At 39.3% G+C, this 21058-nt stretch overlaps 4 protein-coding genes across 4 annotated transcripts; 3 read left to right on the top strand and 1 right to left on the bottom strand.

Annotated features, from left to right (window-relative positions):
• The first annotated feature begins 1479 nt into the window (after window positions 1-1479).
• LOC115589846 (low affinity immunoglobulin gamma Fc region receptor II-like) lies at window positions 1480-4531 on the top strand. The gene is made up of 5 exons (XM_030431031.1): window positions 1480-1708; window positions 1814-2059; window positions 2295-2411; window positions 2878-2940; window positions 3812-4531. Exons 1-5 carry the CDS (start codon window positions 1555-1557, stop codon window positions 3916-3918), a joined length of 687 nt encoding a protein of 228 aa, XP_030286891.1. The 5' UTR covers window positions 1480-1554; the 3' UTR covers window positions 3919-4531.
• Window positions 4532-4905: 374 nt separating this feature from the next.
• LOC115589847 (uncharacterized) lies at window positions 4906-8577 on the top strand. The gene is made up of 6 exons (XM_030431032.1): window positions 4906-4957; window positions 5431-5493; window positions 5834-6100; window positions 6471-6715; window positions 6874-7014; window positions 7138-8577. The coding sequence occupies exons 1-5, from the start codon at window positions 4927-4929 to the stop codon at window positions 6937-6939; spliced, it is 672 nt and encodes a 223-aa protein (XP_030286892.1). The 5' UTR covers window positions 4906-4926; the 3' UTR covers window positions 6940-7014; window positions 7138-8577.
• A 1693-nt stretch (window positions 8578-10270) lies between these two features.
• Window positions 10271-12516, bottom strand: LOC115590440 (butyrophilin subfamily 2 member A1-like). The gene is made up of 7 exons (XM_030431799.1): window positions 12456-12516; window positions 11998-12100; window positions 11571-11912; window positions 11405-11475; window positions 11190-11355; window positions 10974-11093; window positions 10271-10416 (listed from the first exon to the last, which is right to left on the bottom strand). Exons 2-7 carry the CDS (start codon window positions 12089-12091, stop codon window positions 10271-10273), a joined length of 939 nt encoding a protein of 312 aa, XP_030287659.1. The 5' UTR covers window positions 12092-12100; window positions 12456-12516.
• Window positions 12517-14205: 1689 nt separating this feature from the next.
• On the top strand, window positions 14206-18981 carry LOC115590439 (low affinity immunoglobulin gamma Fc region receptor II-a-like). Its single transcript, XM_030431797.1, has 10 exons — window positions 14206-14248; window positions 14358-14420; window positions 14636-14887; window positions 15010-15255; window positions 16203-16373; window positions 16633-16722; window positions 16938-17012; window positions 17305-17379; window positions 18030-18086; window positions 18779-18981. Exons 1-10 carry the CDS (start codon window positions 14206-14208, stop codon window positions 18796-18798), a joined length of 1092 nt encoding a protein of 363 aa, XP_030287657.1. The 3' UTR covers window positions 18799-18981.
• Window positions 18982-21058: the final 2077 nt, after the last annotated feature.

Raw genomic sequence — 21058 nt, 5'->3', positions numbered from 1 at the left:
ATCCAGCTCCACTGCAACACCAGCTCCCTCTTCAAGTATCAACCCCCTTCTAATGGAAGACAGATGTTTGTATTATACCATCAATAGGACAATCTAAACTCAGTCGTTGCTTTGTATTTTCATTGATATCTTTCAGAGTGTAAGTAAAAGTCAGCAGAAGCATGTGTTGCAGATGTGTTTGTACATCCTATGTGTCTTAAAGGCATGATTGAGTAATGACGACGGAGTGAAGAAGAGAGGATGAACAGAGATTTAGTGTGGAGAGTTTATGTCTACGCATACAGTATGTATAAGGGGACTCAGGACTGTAACATGTAATTAGTCTTTTACCTTTTAAATTATGCCATAATTATACACTGCATGGTCATCAACACTGTAAGTTAGAAGATATGTTGTCATGATTTCCATTACTGAGTATTTATATGTAAATGTTGATTGACACGTCCTGAAAAGAAATCACAAACACATGTGGATAGTCATTGGGAGAAGACACATTTATTGACTGGTGATTGATTGGCTGAGCTCACTGCTGCCCTCCGAAGGCCTGACGTTGTTTGTGCAGACAAATCTTCACTGTATGCTGTATATTCTGTACTATGTGAATGGTGCTGTTTTACTTACTCATTAAAAGTATGAGGTGTCTAAAGCGTGGCTGCAACATTAGGGTTGAACATTGTAAATGGTTACAGTTTCACTCGGGTTTTGTTGATTAAACTTTTATTGTAATTTTTGTTTGTTTGGTTGTTTGTTGCAACCTGCAATCACCTTCTGTCCACCATTACCTTTAATTTTGTTGATAACAATAATATCATCAATGATTTGTATTCATTGAAACACGAGTCTTCAGGGTCATGGGCAGTATCAGGTGGTGACAGTGGCTGGTTGACTGCAGAGGGCAGTGTAGGACAGCTCCCCCCTGAGAAAGATGACACAGATAGCAACAACATGAAGCCTTCATACAGCAGACGTCAACCACACAGGAAGAGGAACTTATACATAGCACTGAACATCAACTGCAGACAAGTCTTATGTTCAGTCAGCAGCAGGACGTCATGGAGGTCACAGCTCTCTGCAGCAGACTGTGTGAGTACTGAGTCCATCATAGATCACTGCATCCTCACTGTAATATATTCCATGTTGCTACAAAGAAGTGTCTGAATTGGAGTTTTTCTTGTCTTTACAGTGGTGAACGTCCTGGCATTGCTGTGTGCACAGATTCAGCACAACGCTCACAAAGCTGGTAAGTGAATAACTCAAATATTTAACGTTTTATATCCAGTTTATACTTAAGGCCAAATTTAAAAGGCACTTTTAACTGTTGACGAGATGCAAAATTAATCTCTGATCATAAAAAATACGGTTTTGATGACAATTAATACATCGTTCTCAAAGAAAAATACTTGTCGAGAAACACATTTCATTTCTGTCTTGTTTTTTTCTTTGTCAGATGCAACTTTTCCAACTATCACTCCACCCAGACTGCAGCTCTTTGAATATGAGTCTGTCTCTATAAACTGCAGGGGCATTTTTAAATATTTGAGCAAATGGAGAGTGATGAGGAATATCAGGGAAACTGACACTATATGTAACATTAGAGTGGAGATAACTGGATCCTGTACCATTGCAACTGCCTTTTCAACGGACAGCGGAGAATACTGGTGCGAAGCTGAAGGAAAGAAAAGCAACTCTGTCAACATCATAGTGACAGGTGTGTTCAACACATAAACATTATATTGATTATCCCGTTTAAGAAAATAATGTACACATTTTACAGAACACCTACAAATGAAAGTTTACTTTTACTCGTTTTCAGCTGGTCCTGTGATCCTGGAGACTCCTGCTCTTCCTGTGAAGGAGGGAGAAGATGTCACCCTGCAATGCAGAAACAAGAAAACTTCCTCCAACTTCACAGCCTATTTCTATAAAAACGGCCTTCTCATTGGGAGCAGCTCTACTGGACAGATGATCATCCACAGTGTCTCCAAGTCTGATGAAGGACGGTACAAGTGTAAGATCTCTGGAGCTGGAGAATCACCAGAGAGCCGGCTGGTTGTCAGAGGTGAGAGAAAAACGTGTGTGGCCAACTTTTTCTGACTTAAGGCCCATTTTTAATTTTACATATATGATTTCTTATTACTGTTACTATTACTTATTACTATTAACACAGTCACAGTTTTGTCAGGTTTAAAAAGGTGAATGGTTATAGTTAGGAAAGGATCATACTTCTCTTGAAATAACTAACGTACATTGAGAAGCCCCTTTATTTTCTTTTTTGTTCCAATATACAATAAAAGGGATCCTGAATCCTGATAGTCACTTCTCCACTCTGCTTTGGATGGTTGTATCTGTGTTACTTGCGGCTCTTCTTCTACTGTTTTTGGTGATGGGATGTTACTGCATAAAGCACAAAGGTAAGACATTTAAAAATACTTGATTAAATTAGTATATGTTATCGTGTTCTATGTATGATGTTCAATGTACCATTTGTTACATCAACATACTCTTATTTAAAATTCTTTTACATTTCATAAGATCCATGAGATTTTAGTAACTTGTAGAATTTGATCCAATGAGCAGGCTGATAAGGCAGCGCCTGATGGATTGTCACACACATTGTCTATAATAATCAAAGCAAATGATAATTTGTGCTTATCTTACGTATTTACTGATCTGCTACTCACATCTTGGATCCAGATTTAAGTGACTGTTTTAAAAGTTTTCTCTCAGTGTCTGCAGAGGCCAGTGTAGGTGATCTTCAACTGCAAACGTATAATGTTATTAGGAAACACAGAAAGGAAAAAGTTAGTTCACTTCATAATGACATACACAGAAATCTAATCGTTACACAATTTAACATTTTTATGATAATGTCTGCAGAGACCAGAGCAGATGAACCTCAAGACACACAGGCCGCTGTCACAGAACAGAGGAGGAAAACAGGTAACATGACACTGTCAAACCCAAAATGTCAACTGTTATGCCTTTATTCAGATAAAACCGCTGATCGCCTAAACCAGTTTCAAGCTCGTCACCCTATAAGATATTCCTGACAACAGTGGTTGTGAATTGAAGGGTGGTGTCACAAGCAACAAACTAACATGTTTGAAATAGGTTTTAAAGGTCACATGCGGTTTTAATGTATCTTCGCCTGCGTGTGCTTCAGGAGCATAGGTGCTCGTGGTAATTTTAGTTTTTTTTATTTGCATCTCAGACAAAAACCACGCAAGAAACCCACACACAGAAACAGAAACCGACTTAGCAGCTTCTGTGTTGGCTTAACAGTCAAGAAGGAAGCTGCAACTGCAGCAGAGTTGTGAATCTGCAGCAACCTTGGAGCTTTGTTAATTTAGTGCTCATGAGCACAAAAAAAGTTATTAATTCTTTCTTTCAATCTTTGAAAAAACAATTGTACTAATGACAACCATAATTATTAAGATCCAACTTTAAATACTACATAAACCAGCATCTGTATAGGTTTTCAACACAAATGTTAAGTTGGGTTTCATCTGCAAAGAAATGATCATACAATGTGAGTTATGCAGCTCAGGGGCGATATATACAGAGACTATTACATGTGACTAAAATGTAGGCCTAAGGAACGCGTTCAAACAATAACTGGTCAATAGCATAGATTTCTTGTTGTCCATACTTTGAACACGGGTAAGACTCCGCAGCCAAGTCCACTAAAATCCATGTGACTCTTACGCAGAGCCCACCTCCCAACAAAACCTTCTACTGTTGACCTATATTCTTTTATAGTTTAAAGCAAAGCATTTTCTGACTGGCATAATTGTATTTCTTTTAACAACAGGACCAGGAGCATCCAGCTCCACTGCAACACCAGCTCCCTCTTCAAGTATCAACCCCCTTCTAACAGAAGACAGATGCTTGTATCATACCATCGATGAGGCAATATAAACTCAGTCTTTGTTTTGGATTTCTATTGATATCTTGTGTAGTGCAAGTAAGCAGAAGCATGTGTTGCAGATATGTTTGTATGTGTTTTAAAGGCATGACTGAGTTATGACGACGGAGTGAAGAGGAGAAGACGAAAGAGAGATTCAATGTGGAGAGTGTATGTCCATACATCCAGTATGTATAAGGGGACTTAGGACTGTAACATGTAATTTGAGTTTTAGCTTTTAAATGAACTTTATTACATTTCAGGATGTTTTATATGGCTTTTTAGTGAACTGAGTGCATCTGTTTTTATTTTATATTACAGTGGAACAGTTAAAACATTTGGTTCCATCTGCACTGCTTGTTACCACATCAGTTTACAAAGATGCAGAATGTACACAAATTTGATGACTTGATGATGAACATGATGATGATACTTCAGCACACACACTGAGTTTACCGCTGCTACTATGTAGCTGATGATTGATTGGCTGAGCTCACTGCTGCCCTCCGAAGGCCTGACGTTGTTTGTGCAGACAAATCTTCACTGTACGCTGTATATTCTGTACTATGTGCATGGTGCTGACTTAATTACTCATTAAAAGTATGAGGTGTCTAAAGCGTGGCTGCAACATTAGGGTTGAACATTGTAAATGGTTACAGTTTCACTCGGGTTTTGTTGATTAGACTTTTACTGTAATTTTTGTTTGTTTGGTTGTTTGTTGCAACCTGCAATCACCTTCTGTCCACCGTTACCTTTAATTTTGTTAATAACAATAATATCATCAATGATTTGTATTCATTGAAACACGAGTCTTCAGGGTCATGGGCAGTATCAGGTGGTGTCAGTGGCTGGTTGACTGCAGAGGGCAGTGTAGGACAGCTCCCCCCTGAGAAAGATGACACAGATAGCAACAACATGAAGCCTTCATACAGCAGACGTCAGCCACACAGGAAGAGGAACTTATACATAGCACTGAACATTAACTGCAGACAAGTCTTATATCCAGTCAGCAGCAAGTCAACATGGAGGTCACAGCTCTCTGCAGCAGACTGTGTGAGTACTGAGTCCGTCTCATATTGTGATGTTCAGAGGAAGATCAGGAGAAGTTGAGCGCTTATATCTGTTCAATTTAGTGTCATTACTGCAGATAAAGTCAGTGTCAGCTAAACTGTTGAGTGAAGTTTCTACATTTACAATCAACTGTTTATGATACTTTATACTTGAGCTTTACTACATTCAATTCTATATGTGTATAATTCAACTACATTTACCATGTACAGCATCTATAGTTACTAGTTGCCTTGCTGACCAAGATAGTAAAAAAACATGTTAGCAGTTTAGAAAATATGAAACATTTTACTGATATATCCATGAATTTCACTGAGTTTTTACTTCAGTTGGAATTGAAGGCAATGAGCTGCCTCTGAAATTATGGAAATGTTATGTTTATTTATTGATTATTTCTGCTAGCAGACATGTATTTATACACATGTCTCATGTACAACTCGCTTCCTTTGTCTGTACAGTTATCAATCTATTGTTGATGCTGGTGATGCAACTTAAAGACTGTTCTTATGCCCAAAGAGCTCGTAAGTATAAGTTAATGATTTATTTCGTTGTTACCTTTTTTACCTATATCTTAAGAAACGAGCCAGGTTTACATTTTGTGCAGCTTAAGAACATCATTAAGAGAGGACGTCCAGACAACAAGAAGGAACAAGGAAGATGTTATTTTGAAACTGGCTTCCTTGATCTATGCATGACGCACTTGTTTTAGTGAAATAACTGTTTGTCTGTTTAGTTTTTCCATTATTGGCTTTTCTGCAGCCTTTACCGAGCAGCCAACAGGTGCAGTTTTATGGTTTGATTTGATGAAATCTTCCACTTTCTGCATCGGCTAATGTCTCCGTCCTCTCTTGTTGGTGTCAGACGGAGTTTTTCCTCGTGTCGTTCCTACCAGACTTCAGTTCTTTGAGTACGAGCACATCTCTTTTTACTGCGAGGGCTTTCAGAGGTCGCTTGGATGGAGACTGATGAAGAACATCTCGAGTGAAAATGCTTCCTGTGGCACGAGCTGGGGATTTTTAAAGGAGTCAGTCTGCATCATCAGAGATGTTTACGTAGACGACAGTGGAGAATACTGGTGTGAGACTGGAGAAGGAGAGAAGAGTGGGACTGTCACCATCAGCGTCACTGGTAGGTCAACAACGTGTTCAGTCACTTTGGTGTTTCCTGGTTGTACACACAGCTGTTCAGAGTATCGCTGCATTAGCTGTCTTGATGTGTGCATTGTTTGAATTGTTCACATGCTGTCACAGCACCACCAGCTTGGTCCACATGGCCAGGTATCCCAGCATGCCTGTGCGTTTAATCAGCTACTTTCCATGTAATGAATGAAGTCTCCAGTCAGTTAGCTTACAGTAGGTTTGTACAGTAAGTCAGGTTATTTGCATGCTTGTAATGAATATACCAAACATCAAGTACACTGTCTGTCTGAAATGTGTTCCACTGTTGATCACTAATGTTAAATATCACTCACAATAACAACAGTAATGTATGTGTTGAGCTGGTTCTGTGATCCTGGAGAGTCCTGTCCACCCGGTGACAGAGGGAGACCATGTGACCTTACTCTGCAAAACCAGGACACCTTCTTCCAACATCTCAGCTTCCTTCTATAAAATGGCCAGTTCATCAGGAGCAGCGCTACTGGAGACATCAAGATTCAACATGTCAACATGTGTGATGAAGGAGTCTACAAGTGCAGCATCTCTGGAGTCGGAGAGTCAGCAGAGAGCCGGCTCACCGTCACAGGTGAGAGGTAACCTGAGTGAAATCAGATCACTTTGTCAACACAAAGACTGAAAAAAAATGTGAAAAGTCAAAGCTATGTGACAGTTTAAGCACTAACACAGTTCTGTGAATCAAATGGATGGAAAGTTGGGACATTAACAACAGCACTGTCATTCCAGAGCATCACAGAGGGAATGTTCCCTTTTGTTCCGATCAGCTTCCTGTTCTCCTCTACTTCCTCATAAAGACTGTTAGCACAGTTTTTTGTGTGGCTTTGCTGCTGTTGGTGTTGAGAAAACGAGACTCTGGGAAACGCAGAGGTAAAAAAAAATATTAGTAGATACATCAGCAGTGAGAATAAAATCAGTTCATTAGGCTTTTAATGTCTCTATGTTATGCCTCTTCTCTCCTCTCTCCTCTGCCCTCCTGCCTGTGCTACCAAGGAGACATGTTGAAGGATGCTGCAGCTCCTAAAACACTCATGAAGAGACGAGGCCGGCCAGAGGAGCCATGAGAGAGGACGCACAGGTGTGTCCTATTCTGCACCTGTGGACAAAAGAATACACTAACCAGCAGGATTCTACTATTCATGTTGTATTCACAAGTTAAACATGTCTGGTGGTAAACACCAATGATGTCAGCTGATGATTTATGAGGCTCTTGAAGGGTTGTTCTATCTCATAGGTGAGATTTCAACCACTACTCCTCGTAATTATGTTCTGAGGGGCAAGTTGACTGGAACACGAGGGTTAGGGGTCAGAATTGGACATGGGATTGGGCCTGATATATAGGCTGATATCAGTTGGTGGCTGATCAGTTGAAACACCCATAGTTTATAATTTAAATGTCTTGAGTCTCTCTGACTGGTAAACCTTACCATCAGAGAGTTGTACTCTGGTGCTCTCTGATGGGAAACTGGTGTCACAACGTTGTTCTGTTGCATTTGCTTTTGTGGTTTGTACATTTTTTGACTTGGCATCATTTCTGGGTGATCTGTTTTCTGTTTTTGCGGCATGTTTTCTTAATTTTTAAAGAAATCATGGTGTACCAACATGGTGAAATGAGTAGAGGGGTCGATGAACAGTCAGTGAAGATTGTTGTATATTATCTTTGTTTTAGCTGCACGGTATTGAAATAAATTGAGGCACATTTCATCACTGATGGAGGAAGCTGATGATGCTTGGCAATAGAGTCGCCTGTGTAACATGACAAGTGATGTTATGGTTTTGTAATGGGAGGTTTCTTTATTTTGTGAGCGCTTACGTTTCAGATTAACCAGTAAAATGACTTTCAGCATGTCTAGGCTTGAGTGTATGGAAAACATGACTGTACTGTAAATACTGATGTATTTATGGTATTTGTGTGAGGCCTGATCTGTGATCAGTGCTGTGACCGCTGCATATCATGAGATGAGGTGAACAGCAGTAAAGATATTTCAGGTCTCAGTAAAGCACACAGTCTCTTGCTGGTCATGTTTATTTCTGTTTGTTCATTATTATTTGTGTTATAGTCTGTTCACACTGACTGACTGACTGACTGACCGTGTGAACTCTGACCACAGCGTCTCTGCAGCTCTGTGAAAACAAGCTGTGGGTTTGTTTCAGCTCGCCCACACACAACAACACTCACGTTCTCTGGTTTTCATGCTACACAACAGCTGCTGAAGCTTTCATCACAAACCACTTGTGTGAAAGTGTCAGAACAAACTGCTTCACTACAAATGTCCAGCAGCATGGAGCTGTCATAGATTAGCTTTGTCCTGATTGGTTCCACCTGTATCTGATCAGCCACCTGTTTATGTAAGTGTCAGTCCTTCTCTCTGTCTGTGTCAGGTCATCAGTTTTATCTCTGTGACGCTATGTGTGTGTTTGATTCCTCCCTGAGTTTCTGGTTTGTACTTAGACTGGTTTCAGTTCTGTTGTTTGTATTATGGGATTGTCTGCATGTTGGACATCAGCTGTTGTTATTAAAGCTCACCTTCTGTTTCACCTGCCTGCCTTTGAGTGTTCAGTTCCCTTCAGTGTTGACCACAACACTTTCAAAGCAGATGACAGCAAGTGTGAAACATACAACAGATATAAATCTCCTTGGATATATATACTGTATTTCTGCACACATCACAGGATACAGATGTTTATTTTACAAGCGGGTATATAAATGCACCAGATGTACATCACAGGTCGTCATTAAACATCGTTACGACCCCCTAATGTAGCTCGTCCCCCAGAGGGGCCAACATAATCGGGTAGACAATACAGTCACGATAATCAGTCCATTTATTGAGCACAGACACTTTTAGTAACCCAAGAGGTTGGTGAGCCTGCCAAAAGAATAAAAACAAAAGGAAGGGAAGTCACCCAGGCCAACCCACAAAGGGTCGTAGGACCTGGGCTCCCCCCTCTAACGTAGGGTCACCCAAACTACCAGAAAAGAAACAAACCAGCGAAAACAGGGGCTGCCAGGCTCACCAAAACATCAGTAAGCTGAGGACACAAAACTAACACAGTTTAAATCAGACAGCTGAAACTCAAGTTGCAGCTCAGGCTGGCAGCAGGAGAAGTGAGAGAGAGCACATCACACCACATCTCTCTCCCTCTTTATAGGTCCTCCCCCCGAGTCAAGCTGGGAGGAAGCACAAACAGAGGGCATCAGACTCTGGTCATACATCTCACCTCCAGCGGGGGGGGGGGGGGGGGAATGTAACAAACATAAAGACATACAAATCATGTTCTCTTTTTCTTACTTCAGATGTTCCTTTGTGATTGTATTTCTTATTGTTTCAGAAATGTTGAAGTGAACCTGAGAACAAGAATGTCACTGCCTCACTGCCTGACTCACTGCAATTTCTGTGCATCCGATGAATGAGGAAGTAAAGAAAGATTCCAGTTCTGTCAGCTTTGGTCACAATAATCACAAAAAAACAAAAGTCAATCCGAAGCCAAAATCTATTTTAAAAACCCAGCAAAATGAAAACGATAGTCATGACTGAAAGCTTTACAAAATATAGAATAATAATTCAATAATATTTTGTAGAAAATAGTTGCGGTTTTTATCTTTCTTATTGACAATAATTACATTATTTTCATTACTATAATGACATCTGACAAACACAAATATTTGTACTGTTTGTCCCATTACTGAAATAAACAAATCTTAAATCTTAAAACCAGAAAACATTGAGACTTCAGTGACAGTCTAATAATGAGTTTCCTCTGAATCTGCTGCAGCTGATCACTGACTTTCTTCTTGTGGTTCCTCCTTCTTCCTGTCTGGGATCTTCTTTAACAAATCATTTGTTTTGTTCAGTATTGTTGATGTTTGTAGGAGAAGAATTTCATCTTCTTGTTTTCTCTTGATCAGCTGAGTTTTGGCAGTTAATGTGATTTCTTTCATTCTGTGGAATCGTTCACCTTCTGCCATCTTCTCCACTGACTGCATCTCTTTCTCAATAACTGTAATGTTTGTCTCCATGTCCGTCTGTTGTTGTCTCAGTTTGTCTCTCTGCTTTTGCCAGTTCCTCACTTTGTTCAGTCAGTTTACTGTAAACCTCCTGCTCAAAGTCTTTCTGTTCCTCCTCTATTCCTTCTTCACCGTCTCCTCTTCCTCTGTCAATGTCTCATCTTTCTTCTTTAACTCTTCTTCAAGTCTCGCCAGTTTCTCCTGCATTGTCTTTCTGTCTCCAATGAGCTGATGAATTGGATCCTCTTGTTGTTTCTTTCTTTCTGTGTGGTGATAAAAACAGGAAACAGTGTCAGATTCAGTTCAGACTTGTTCTGCTGATGCATTTTGTAGAGAGAAGGTGTCAGAGTGAACACAGACACACTATAGGAACATTTAGAATATGTTACAGTCTTTATTACAAAGTTATATACTATCTGTAACAGGATCACCAAACTTAGTGTAATATCTTACCAACTATACTGACTTATCCTTTTGAATATCTATTTCACATGAAATTGAGCCTTAATTTATATCATATCAAAAAATAACCATCAGTGACATCTTGTAACAGGATCTGATTTCTGATACTCTCAGATCCTGTCTGCAGTTTCAAGGTGGACTGGAGCCAACACTCGCTCCTGACACAAGACTCACCGCGTCAAGTCACCTAACTTAGTCTAATATTTTACGATCTAAACTGACTTCTCCTTTTGAACATCTATTTTAGATGAAAATTTGTTAATTTATAATTAATTAATTTAGCTAATTTATATTATTCAAAAAAAGAAAAAAAAAACATCTCATGGCCAGTTGTTCACATCACATCAGTTAAACTCACCTTTGGTTTTAATTTGTCTCCATTTCCACCCAACACAGACTGCTACAACAATAAAGAGGAGCACAAAAACCACTAGAACAGCAACATGAGCAGAACAAGATGTGGCATCGAGGCTGACAGCTGGAATGATAAGAAACACAACAGAACAGTGGTTATATACAACCAGACATCAGCTGTTGGAAGAAGAAACAAAAAGCATGTTAGAGAGAAAAACACCTGAAATCTGAATATTTGTCTCTCTGATCTGGTTGATGTGGTTCTGTTGGACTCTACAGGTGAAGCTGTTGCTGTGTCTCTTCTCCACAGTCACTCTGCTGCTGACAGTATAGAGGTCATCAGGACCTCTGACTGTCTCTGTAGGTCCAGCAGAGAGGAGGTTTCCCTCACCGTCCAGCCAGAACACCTCAGGTTCTGGATACTGGTCAGCCTGTAGACTCACACTGTGAATCTATAAAACTGCTGTTGTATTTAGTCGTTGATATGACAGGTGCGGAGACAGAACCTGATGATGGAAGAGAGGAGAAGAAATTCTACACATGGAGGCTTTAAAGATGATGAAGGAGCATTATGGACAAAAAGAATCACATGCTGACTCACCAACAACAAGCTCAACAGTGGATTCTTTACTTTTTTGGGGAAAGTAGCATCTGTAAAGTCCATGATCAGAGAGTTTCACTGCAGACAGAAACAGTGAAAGGTCTCCCTGCTTCAGTTTGTTGATGGACACTGATGTTCTTCCTTTGTAAGATGGGTTTTGGTTCACCAGGTGGTCTCGGCCTTCATGCCACACATGGACAAATCTGGGCTCCAGGTCAGGTCTCGCCCACTCCACGCTCTTTGAAACAGCATCCAGGGGAGGTTCCAGGCGGCATGGCAACACCACGTCTTCACCAACTAATGTCACCATTCTCAGAGGTGGTGGAACCCTCTGAGCCTGGCCTGGAACACACAGAACACATTTAAAAAGCTGCACTCAGAACTTCATACTGGACTCATATGGTGCTGGTGTTTGGCTGTAAGTTACCTCTAAAAGAGAAGGCCAGCAGAAGGAGGATCACCATGTGCTGCAACACAGAACCTCTGATGGAACTGAACAGTCCATGATTCAGGCAACGCATCTTAGAATTCTGGGAAAATCAATAAGGACTTATGATATGAAAGTAGCAAAGATAAATCCTAAAAAATAATCACTAAAATTAATTCATGTTTCATGGAATCAAAGTAACAGAAAATGGAAATACTCAAGTTGAGTACTTCATAATATACGCAGTTACATTCCAACACTGGTAATATATAATACACAAACACAACGTATATGAAACAAGTCAAAGCTGTGAGACGTCTTATATGAATGAGTCAAAGGAAGACTTATCACTGATTTTACTCCAGATTGTAAAATGTCACATTCACTGAAAAGAGAAGGTTGTGAGAGCGCCGTGAAAACTGAAATAAAGCTATTTCTAATAAATAAAAGGCACCTACCTGTTCTGTATCTCTGAGTCGGTTCTCTGCTCAGACTACAAAGCTGTTCAGCCAAAGTCCTCTGAAAAAACAAAGGCAATGAAACAAAAGACTTTGACCTGAGTCATAAGGTGTGCTCTTCTTTTTTAATTACTGTGCTCACTTCGAGACTCGACTGCATCAAAAAAAAACAAAAAAAAAATTCTATGTTGCAACTGGAGAAAGAATTTTTTAAAACATTGCGGTTGTAAATGTTGCTGATGAGTGGAGGCTAAAGTGCAATACTGACTTGAAAAATTGGAATAATACCAGAAGCAGCTGAGGGAATATTATGGGTTGTAGTGGTGGGGAGTGGTCTAACTGTTGGGCTGGTTATTGTTTTTAGATGTGTGTGCGTCACTGACTTGCAGCAGAGGGCAGAACAGAGCCATCAACATGTCTGATGTGACTGAGAGATGGCATGTGTGGCCAAAAATATGTGTACACTACTGTCACTTGTGTTCTGTGGCTGTTCTCCCTGATGTAAGCTTGTGAGCCGTTATAGCAATTCTTGTTCAAACATATCCCTGTGGATAACGCCGCCTCCCAGTGGTACTCCCAGTAATGTGTAGAGGAACTTGACTGGTCTGCACAGAGCCAGACCTTAACACCTAATTTCAGTGTTGGACCTCACTGATGCTCTTCAGCTGTTACAGCACCAGACTGATTGTAATAATTTAAAGTGGTTCAGAAACTGCTACTCGTCGTCTGAGATCACCACAGCAGACTCTTACTGATTGGAGTCTTCAGCAGATTGTTTCTCTGAGAGGAAGTTGCTTCTCTACAGCTCGATGTTTTGATCTTCTGATGGTGAGGTCACTTTTGGTCAGCCTGGTCGTACTTTGGATACAGCTGAACCTGTTTCTGAAAAGCGTTATAATGTTCTGTAGAAACTGTGAGTCAAGCCTTGATTTGTTTTAAAAAAAAGCCTCTCTTTGACTTGATTAACAATGTGACATCTGCTTATTTGTTTCACCGTGTTTCCCACTATCACAGTGCAACTTAAAGAGTGATGAACAGGTTGAAAACTTGACTTACAGTCATTATCATCACAGGTGAGCAATGGCTGCAGGAGAATGAGCCTCTGATGAGTAATTCAGATCCACCTGAACGTTATCTTTGCACATGGGAGGGAAACAATTCAAGGAAAACTGTGAGCTGCCTAAACTACAAATTAGCTTATATGTGTAGAAATGGTGTGTGGGATCTTTAATACATCACCTTCATTTTAAATGTCACGTTACAAAGCTGTTATTACATGTGCAGAGGCCGAGACATCCTGTCTGCACTGACAGGTATTGCACATGCCTTTAGTGTACTAGAGCCTACATTTCCCATGATGCAACTCAACAAACTGCTCACTCTTTCAAACTCTACCTGTTCATAAAACTGCTAAAACATGAAATTGCATTTAACAAGTAAACTAATCTTAATACATTTCCAGTGAACACATTATTAAAGGAAATAACAACATGTGTTTATAGATTTCCTTCTCTGTCAGGCAGGTTTGCTGCTCTGCTCTCAGTAACCTGACTGGCTCTGACAGCTGACAGGCTGAATAGAAACTGATTGTGGCCTCTTTCTTTCAGACCAACTAAAACCTGAAAAAAACCAGTAGTCATGCTATAAACTGCTGTGGTCGCTCCTCTGCACAGGAAAGGGAAGTGCTTCACCTTCACCTACATCACGTCAGCTTCCATTTAGTCTGTCACTCAGTCAGCAGCCAGACAACATGGAGGTCACAGCACTCTGCACCAGACTGAGTGAGTTCACTGGTAATAAATCAAATAATTAGTATTTACTGTTAAACTGATTATATTTCAGGTTGTGTACATATGAAGACATTTATGTCTGACACGCTGCTCTCTTCTTCTGTCTCTCCAGCAGTGAACGTATTGATGCTACTCTCTGCTCAGAGCGCTGTGTCTGTTCACAAAACTGTGACCGGTGAGTTGATGGCTGTTAAATAGCTTTCTAAACTTTAACAGATGATTTTGAACATGTATTTAATCCTTGAACAACAGTCCTTCTTGTCCTTTAAATGTAAGACATTATGTATTTTGGCGTCATTTGTACACCGAGAGTGATGAGGGAAAAAACAGAGTTACAATGCAACAAGTTTTCTTAAAGAGTGCATATCTGTGTCTGTTTCTCTGTCACAGATGCAGCTTGTCCTCACATTGATCCAGACAGGCTGCAATTTTTTGAGTATGAGTCATTCTCATTAAATTGTGCGGGGCTTCACGGTCCGACTGAATGGAGGGTGATGACAAAGGTTCCATCAAATACTTCTCGATATGAGACATCGACAGGGTTGGTGAAGTTAAAACCAGCTTTTGTATGGCACAGTGGAGAATACTGGTGTGAGAATAGATCAGGAGAGAGGACCGACTCTGTCAACATAACTGTCACTGGTATGTTCAGAAAACACTGACTAAAGTTATATTTTTATGGTTTAGAAGGTTGGTTGCAGTGTTCACATACTGATCATGGTCTTATTCTGCATGATTAATTGCTGATTTGTTTTCTTGTTCAGCTGGTGACGTGATCCTGGAGAGTCCTGCTCTCCCTGTGATGGAACGCCACAGCGTCACTCTGCGCTGTAGAAAAAGGGCGACATCCTCCAACCTTCCAGCTGATTTCTTTAAAGATGGCCACTTCATTGGGACTGGATATACAGGAGAGATGACCATCGACAGTGTTTCCAGGTCGGATGAAGGACTCTACAAGTGCAGAATCTCTGGGGCTGGAAACTCTGCAGAGAGCTGGCTGGCTGTTGGAGGTGAGACGTGTCAGTGTTTCATAAAAGTCCATACTGCGTCAGAAAGTAAAGCCTAGAACTTGAAATACATTATAGTACAGTAGGCAATATTTTTTCATTGTTCTTATGTAAAGAGAGAGTCTACAGTCACACCAGCTGCTCTGTGAGGGTGTACTTGAGATAAAAGTTCACAACAGCATGCTAACATGCTCACAGTGATGATACTGTCACATCTAGCTAGCATTTGTTTTGCAAGTGTTTTGAAATAAATCACACTATTCGAGAGAATTCAAATTTAACCTTATCATGGTAATAGGTATAATGTATTGGGGATAGGGGGATTTCTTCCTCTGGGGACTGTGAATGACTTTACCAAACGTCACGGCAATTCATCCCGACATTGTTACTACAACTCTCTCGAAACCACACATTTCAACCTAATTGTTCAGCTGGAGGAAACATATGGAATTTAGCAAACTCATTAAACTTTATCCTCTGGCAGTGTCCCTACCTCATTTTATGGCAACATGACAACCAAAAACATCAACCTCATGGCTGTGCTGCAGAAAGAGTCAGGATATCAGGAAGTCAGTCACCGTCAATAGTTTTATCATCATACTAGTCATTGTCTATGAGCCATGAATGTCAGTCCAAAATCATCATCCATCCATCAAGCAGATGTTGAGATACTTCACAGAATAATTAAAAACATTGACCAGCAGTTGGCACTGGATGGAAAGTTTGAGGATCTCCAAAGTAGTTCGAATTTATCCTCTGTTGAGATTTAATACATAAAGCCAAATTCAGCCATCTGATAGTTGTTGAGATATTTGACCCGAAAACACAAATGTTAACCTTGTCAGGGGACGTTATTAGGCTTCATCCTCTGGGGACCATGATTATCTGAACCCAGATTACATGGCAATCCATCTCATTGTTGAAACCACCTCTTCTCATGGTGTTACCAGCATATAATACTCCGACACTTCATGGCCCAACACCTCGAGACACAACTCCTGCTCCTCCTCCCAGCCCCGGCTCCATTCAGCTCTCCATCCTGCTGCCAGTTCTCTTCATCATTCTCTGTGTGGCCGTGATGCTGTTGGTCGTGGGGCTGCTTCAGTGTCGTAAACACAGAGGTACAAACTAAAAATAACATCCCGAAAGTGGCAGAGTTTTAAATCTTGGATACGTCCATTGTGTTATTTACTTATCCCGTTTTGCCACACCTCTATAATTAAAGATAAGAGCCAGAACACATGCATAAAACTTAATTTAGAATCACATTATTGTGAATTTGGATTTAAAAAAGGCCAACTTTTGTTGAGCTTCTATTTTTTTTATTTCCTTTTTATTTGGACTTCAGTGCAATATTTTTGTTGAAGAATTTTGAACCAGTTTTTCATTTCATTTTTATCCAACTAGCTGCATGCTTTTCATCAGAGACACCAACACCAGGATCAGAAGGATCACAAAACATTTGTACAGGTAAAATTATTTTGCTGTCATTGTAGAACTGTATTCATGTAAGATGGTGGGTTTATTAGCCATTTATTCTGAATACATTTCTTTCTATACTCTAGGACGTCAGTACTGTAGTATTTCCATTGACACTGTCATTGATATCAATTTTAAATATATATGTGTCAGTTGTACCAATAATGTAACTTCTGTTGAGAAAAATAATTTTTCATGTGTTCCAGTGTACCAACATGTCACTGAGGCTGATCCAGAAACGAGTATATATGCTAACGTCCCAAGACGCAAGAAAAAAAGAGGTAGCTGTGTTACTTCATGTTATTCTAATATGTTCTGTGCTTAATGCAGGTTGTTCATAATTACCCATGCTGCACTTTTGTATGCGCAATTTAGTTTTCACCCAAACTGTTTATAATTTTGGGATTAACAGACATATAAAAATGGCTGTCATCAGCATAGAAATAATTAAACGTACAACTTTATGGATATGTGTTTTATAAGTGTGTCATTGTTTCCACCTGTAGGTAAAAACACTTGATCTACATTTTTTGTTGAAATTTTGGTTGACTGTAAATTGTTTTAATGTTACAGGTTGTCGGGAGGCAAATTTAAATGCATATGTTAATGTGACGTATCCAGCTGTCACAACAAAGAGGAGCAAAAGAGGTACTATATTGACTTTATGATACATTTAGCTATCATTGCTTGAATAACAGATTGAGGACTGTTTATCACAAGCAACATCAAAGCTGTGATGCAACACTGTATGTCTTAGTTAGTGTAGATGTGTTAACATGCATTTTCTGAGTCTAACATTTAAGATGGACAAACTTTAAGCTCTTTAAATCCAGTCTGGCATATTTGTAAGTGATAACTATACTCATCATAAGCCTTGATCTGAGAGCTTCACTTCACTCGCTGCATCAGTGTCTATTTTTGAGAGTGAGAAGTTTCTCAGGGCTTGAACCGTGAGACCACCCTGCTATATTTATTGTCTTTTCATACATCTGATGAGGCTGTTAACAAGAATAGGGCTGCTGCAGCGTTTAAAAAAGGCAAACTGTGGTTAACCACCGACAGTATGGTTTGACTTGAAGAAGACATGTTGAGAGAGAGATCTTCACCTTTATATCAATGGGATGTTAAGTTAAACACAATTCAACATTCATCCAACCCCTAAATTTCAGCCAACCAGATATAATGTGTATATACTGTGCTTACAACTTTAGTTTATTGAGTTGTACATATTGATTTTAGTTTTTCTGTTGAAAGACTGGATGATAATAATAAATGTCTGTTTTCCCTCTATCTCTTAGTGTCTGGAGATGCAAATCAAGCTCAAACAAACAAAGCAAAACAGATGAAGAAGAGAGGTATTTTATTTTAAATTTGTATTACTCGTACCAAAATACTGCAAGTCCTGATCCACTGTGTGAATGTTGGAGGGTTAGAATTCTTTTGTAGAATGTACTAGGCTCTTATAATTTATTTGTGTATTAGTTTTATTTTTTCTTCATTCTTTATTTATATCGACTTTGATTGTGGTTATTTTGCATTATTTGTATATTTGTGTTTCCTTAAATGATTTAAGTTGTGTACCCTCTGAATGTTAAACTGTGGTGGGGGGAGGGGAATATCTGTATTGATGCTGAAATATACGAACACTTTATAATAGCCTGTGTCAATAAATGGTAAGTCTTAAGCTGAAGTTCAAGTTTTTTAAACATCAGTTGGAACTTTCTCAAAAATTGTATTAAAAAAAAAGCACGTCTTGTTTGTTAACAGTGAAACAACCTATGATTGATTAAGTATGAACTTACCATTGATTTATAATGATAATTATAATTATAAATTGTTGCCAATTACATTAATGTAATGTCAATTTAAGCCAGTTACTCGTACAAGGCATTAGTTTCGGTGAGTCGATTTTGTTTTTTAGAAAAATACAAACTCTGTTCCATCTACATGACAGTTCATATGAAATGCATAGCACATTCATGCAGAATGTGTAAATATTAGCCATGAAAAAATAATCAAAAAACTATACATCATGTGTCCCCACCAGGTCACCGAGCTGAAACATGAATGAAGGATGGAGGAGAGACTCTGTGAAAGCACCTTTAATCATTGTGTGAGACTTAGAAGTGATGCAACTGTAATGTGGGCTTCTACAGCAATTTGTAACTTTGAATAACCCTGTATATTGAGATTCAAAAGAAAAAAATGCATTATTTCATTTCACTATCTTGTAAATTACAACCATTGCAGAGTGAAAGTAAAAGTTACGAAGCTTTAATTGTGTCTAATTCAACAGGTTGGCCCATTACTGTATACCCCAGCCTGTCATGGTACTTTTTACTTGTCTTCCTGTACCTTTTCTTCTAGTATTTGTTATGTTGATTGTGTCTGAGTGTTAATGGCTAATTGCTTTCATAGAACTAATACATACACATGTTTAATCCATTTTTATGTTCTGTAAAGTAAATGTCAGGTCTTGGGATGATTTTTGCCATTTTTCACTCAGATTGAGATATTTATCATGTTTACCTTAGGTATTTCTGATAAAGCTTGATCAAAGAGAGCAGATATCAAAAATCTCATTTTAGGCTGACTTTCTGTTGTAAATAGAGTGAAATGTCACCATGATCACATGACATCTTGAACTGCCTCACAATGTCAGAGTCTATATTTAGAAAGCTGGTGGTGGTTTAGCAGTTGAACCACAGTGTGTTATCTGCTCTGCCCAGTGTTGCCAGATCGGATTGACAGTTTCCAGCCCAATCAGATCTCAGAACCCGCCCAATCCACTAAAAACCAGCCCAAATCATGAAGTTGCCAGACACCCTTGTTTGTGTGTGTGGGGGGAGCCGCTTCTCGCTGTTATCAGGGGGGGAGAGAGAGAGAGAGAGAGAGAGAGAGAGAGAGAGAGAGAGAGAGAGAGAGAGAGAGAGAGAGAGATGCTCCTTGCCGTTAGCCGGGGGGTGGGGTTGGCGCTTTTCTGTTCTATTTAACTTGCTCCTCCGGTGCTCCTGATGGGCTCCCGCAGTTCAGAGTGCTGTTTTCACAATATTAAAAACTCGCCAAATGTGGACTAAAGCAGCCCAAATTTTATTCACCCGCCCAATGTATTTTTTTCCTGCCTGGCGTCAACAAAAGTAGCCCAATTGGGCGGAAAACCGCCCAATCTGGCAACACTGGCTCTGCCAGGTGTCTGTGGTCAGCTACATGATGGTTTAACCTCAGTTTGACCTGCTGGCAGCCTCTAACAGACCTATACATTCATATTTAATGAGGAGGGAAAATAATGGCCATGCTATTTAATGCAGATTCTATAATCTCCATTATATATATTTTTTTTTAAAAATGTTGAAACAGCTCAGTAGAAGTAGATGAACAATATGAGCTCATGCTCCACACATCAAAAGGGTGATTATATTAATGTTATTATCATTATTATCTCTTAAACAGAGGAAGGCATGAAAACATATTGATGCAATGACAGAGCTGTTGCTTAAATACTGTAAATAACCTGATGTCATGATGCTTCCCTCCCATGGAGGAAAGTAGTAAGTGAAATCAAAAATCAATTCTTTTTTATTCACAGGCTGTGAAAGGCTAATCCAAAAGCATTCAGACAATGACTGCCTTTATTAAGTCGTGTTTTGACCTCCTCTCAGTGTTAATTAGACATGTTTCATGAATCCTAATGACTTGAGAAAGATCAAGGCTGAATGATGAAGTACATTTTCAGAAAGAGTTTGTATGGGATACAACATGTTGTTTTTAATCATTATTATTGTAAAGGTTACATGAATGATTTTAAACATAAAGACCACGGATGCAATGTTTCATATATGTATACAATGTATTTGTTCACATGTATCCCCCTTTCACACACTAAAATCCCAGGAAATTGTTTAAAAAATGGATATATAGAGAACAGGTAACATCGTCATGATGACAACAAAAATATGAAATTGTACAAAATGTACATTATTTTCAAAATGTAACTGTGTTCTGTGCATAGACTTAAGTTTTTTGGTAATAAATAAACATGAGTTTAATGAAAGGTTATTTTTTTGTCATTGTTTTCTTATCTATTTTTCATCTATCAGCACAATTGTGTTTACTATGAACATACAGTGGTTTGGAAAGGAAGTCAATGAGAGGTGTTATTTGAAATCTCAGAACCTGTCGGTTGCAATTTTCTGGGAATTGTTTATATTTCAGAAACAGTGTGAGTGTGAAGAGCAGGTTCATAACCTGCAGAATGATTGATCAGCCAGGGACCAGGGCTGTTTTATGATTAAATGACTAAATGACTAAAAAACATGACATAACTCCA

The sequence above is a fragment of the Sparus aurata genome, chromosome 10 (assembly GCF_900880675.1).
Source record: "Sparus aurata chromosome 10, fSpaAur1.1, whole genome shotgun sequence".
NCBI lineage: Eukaryota > Metazoa > Chordata > Actinopteri > Spariformes > Sparidae > Sparus > Sparus aurata.
Note: the sequence above shows the minus strand (reverse complement) of the source record. Positions and strands in the feature narration are given on the sequence as shown.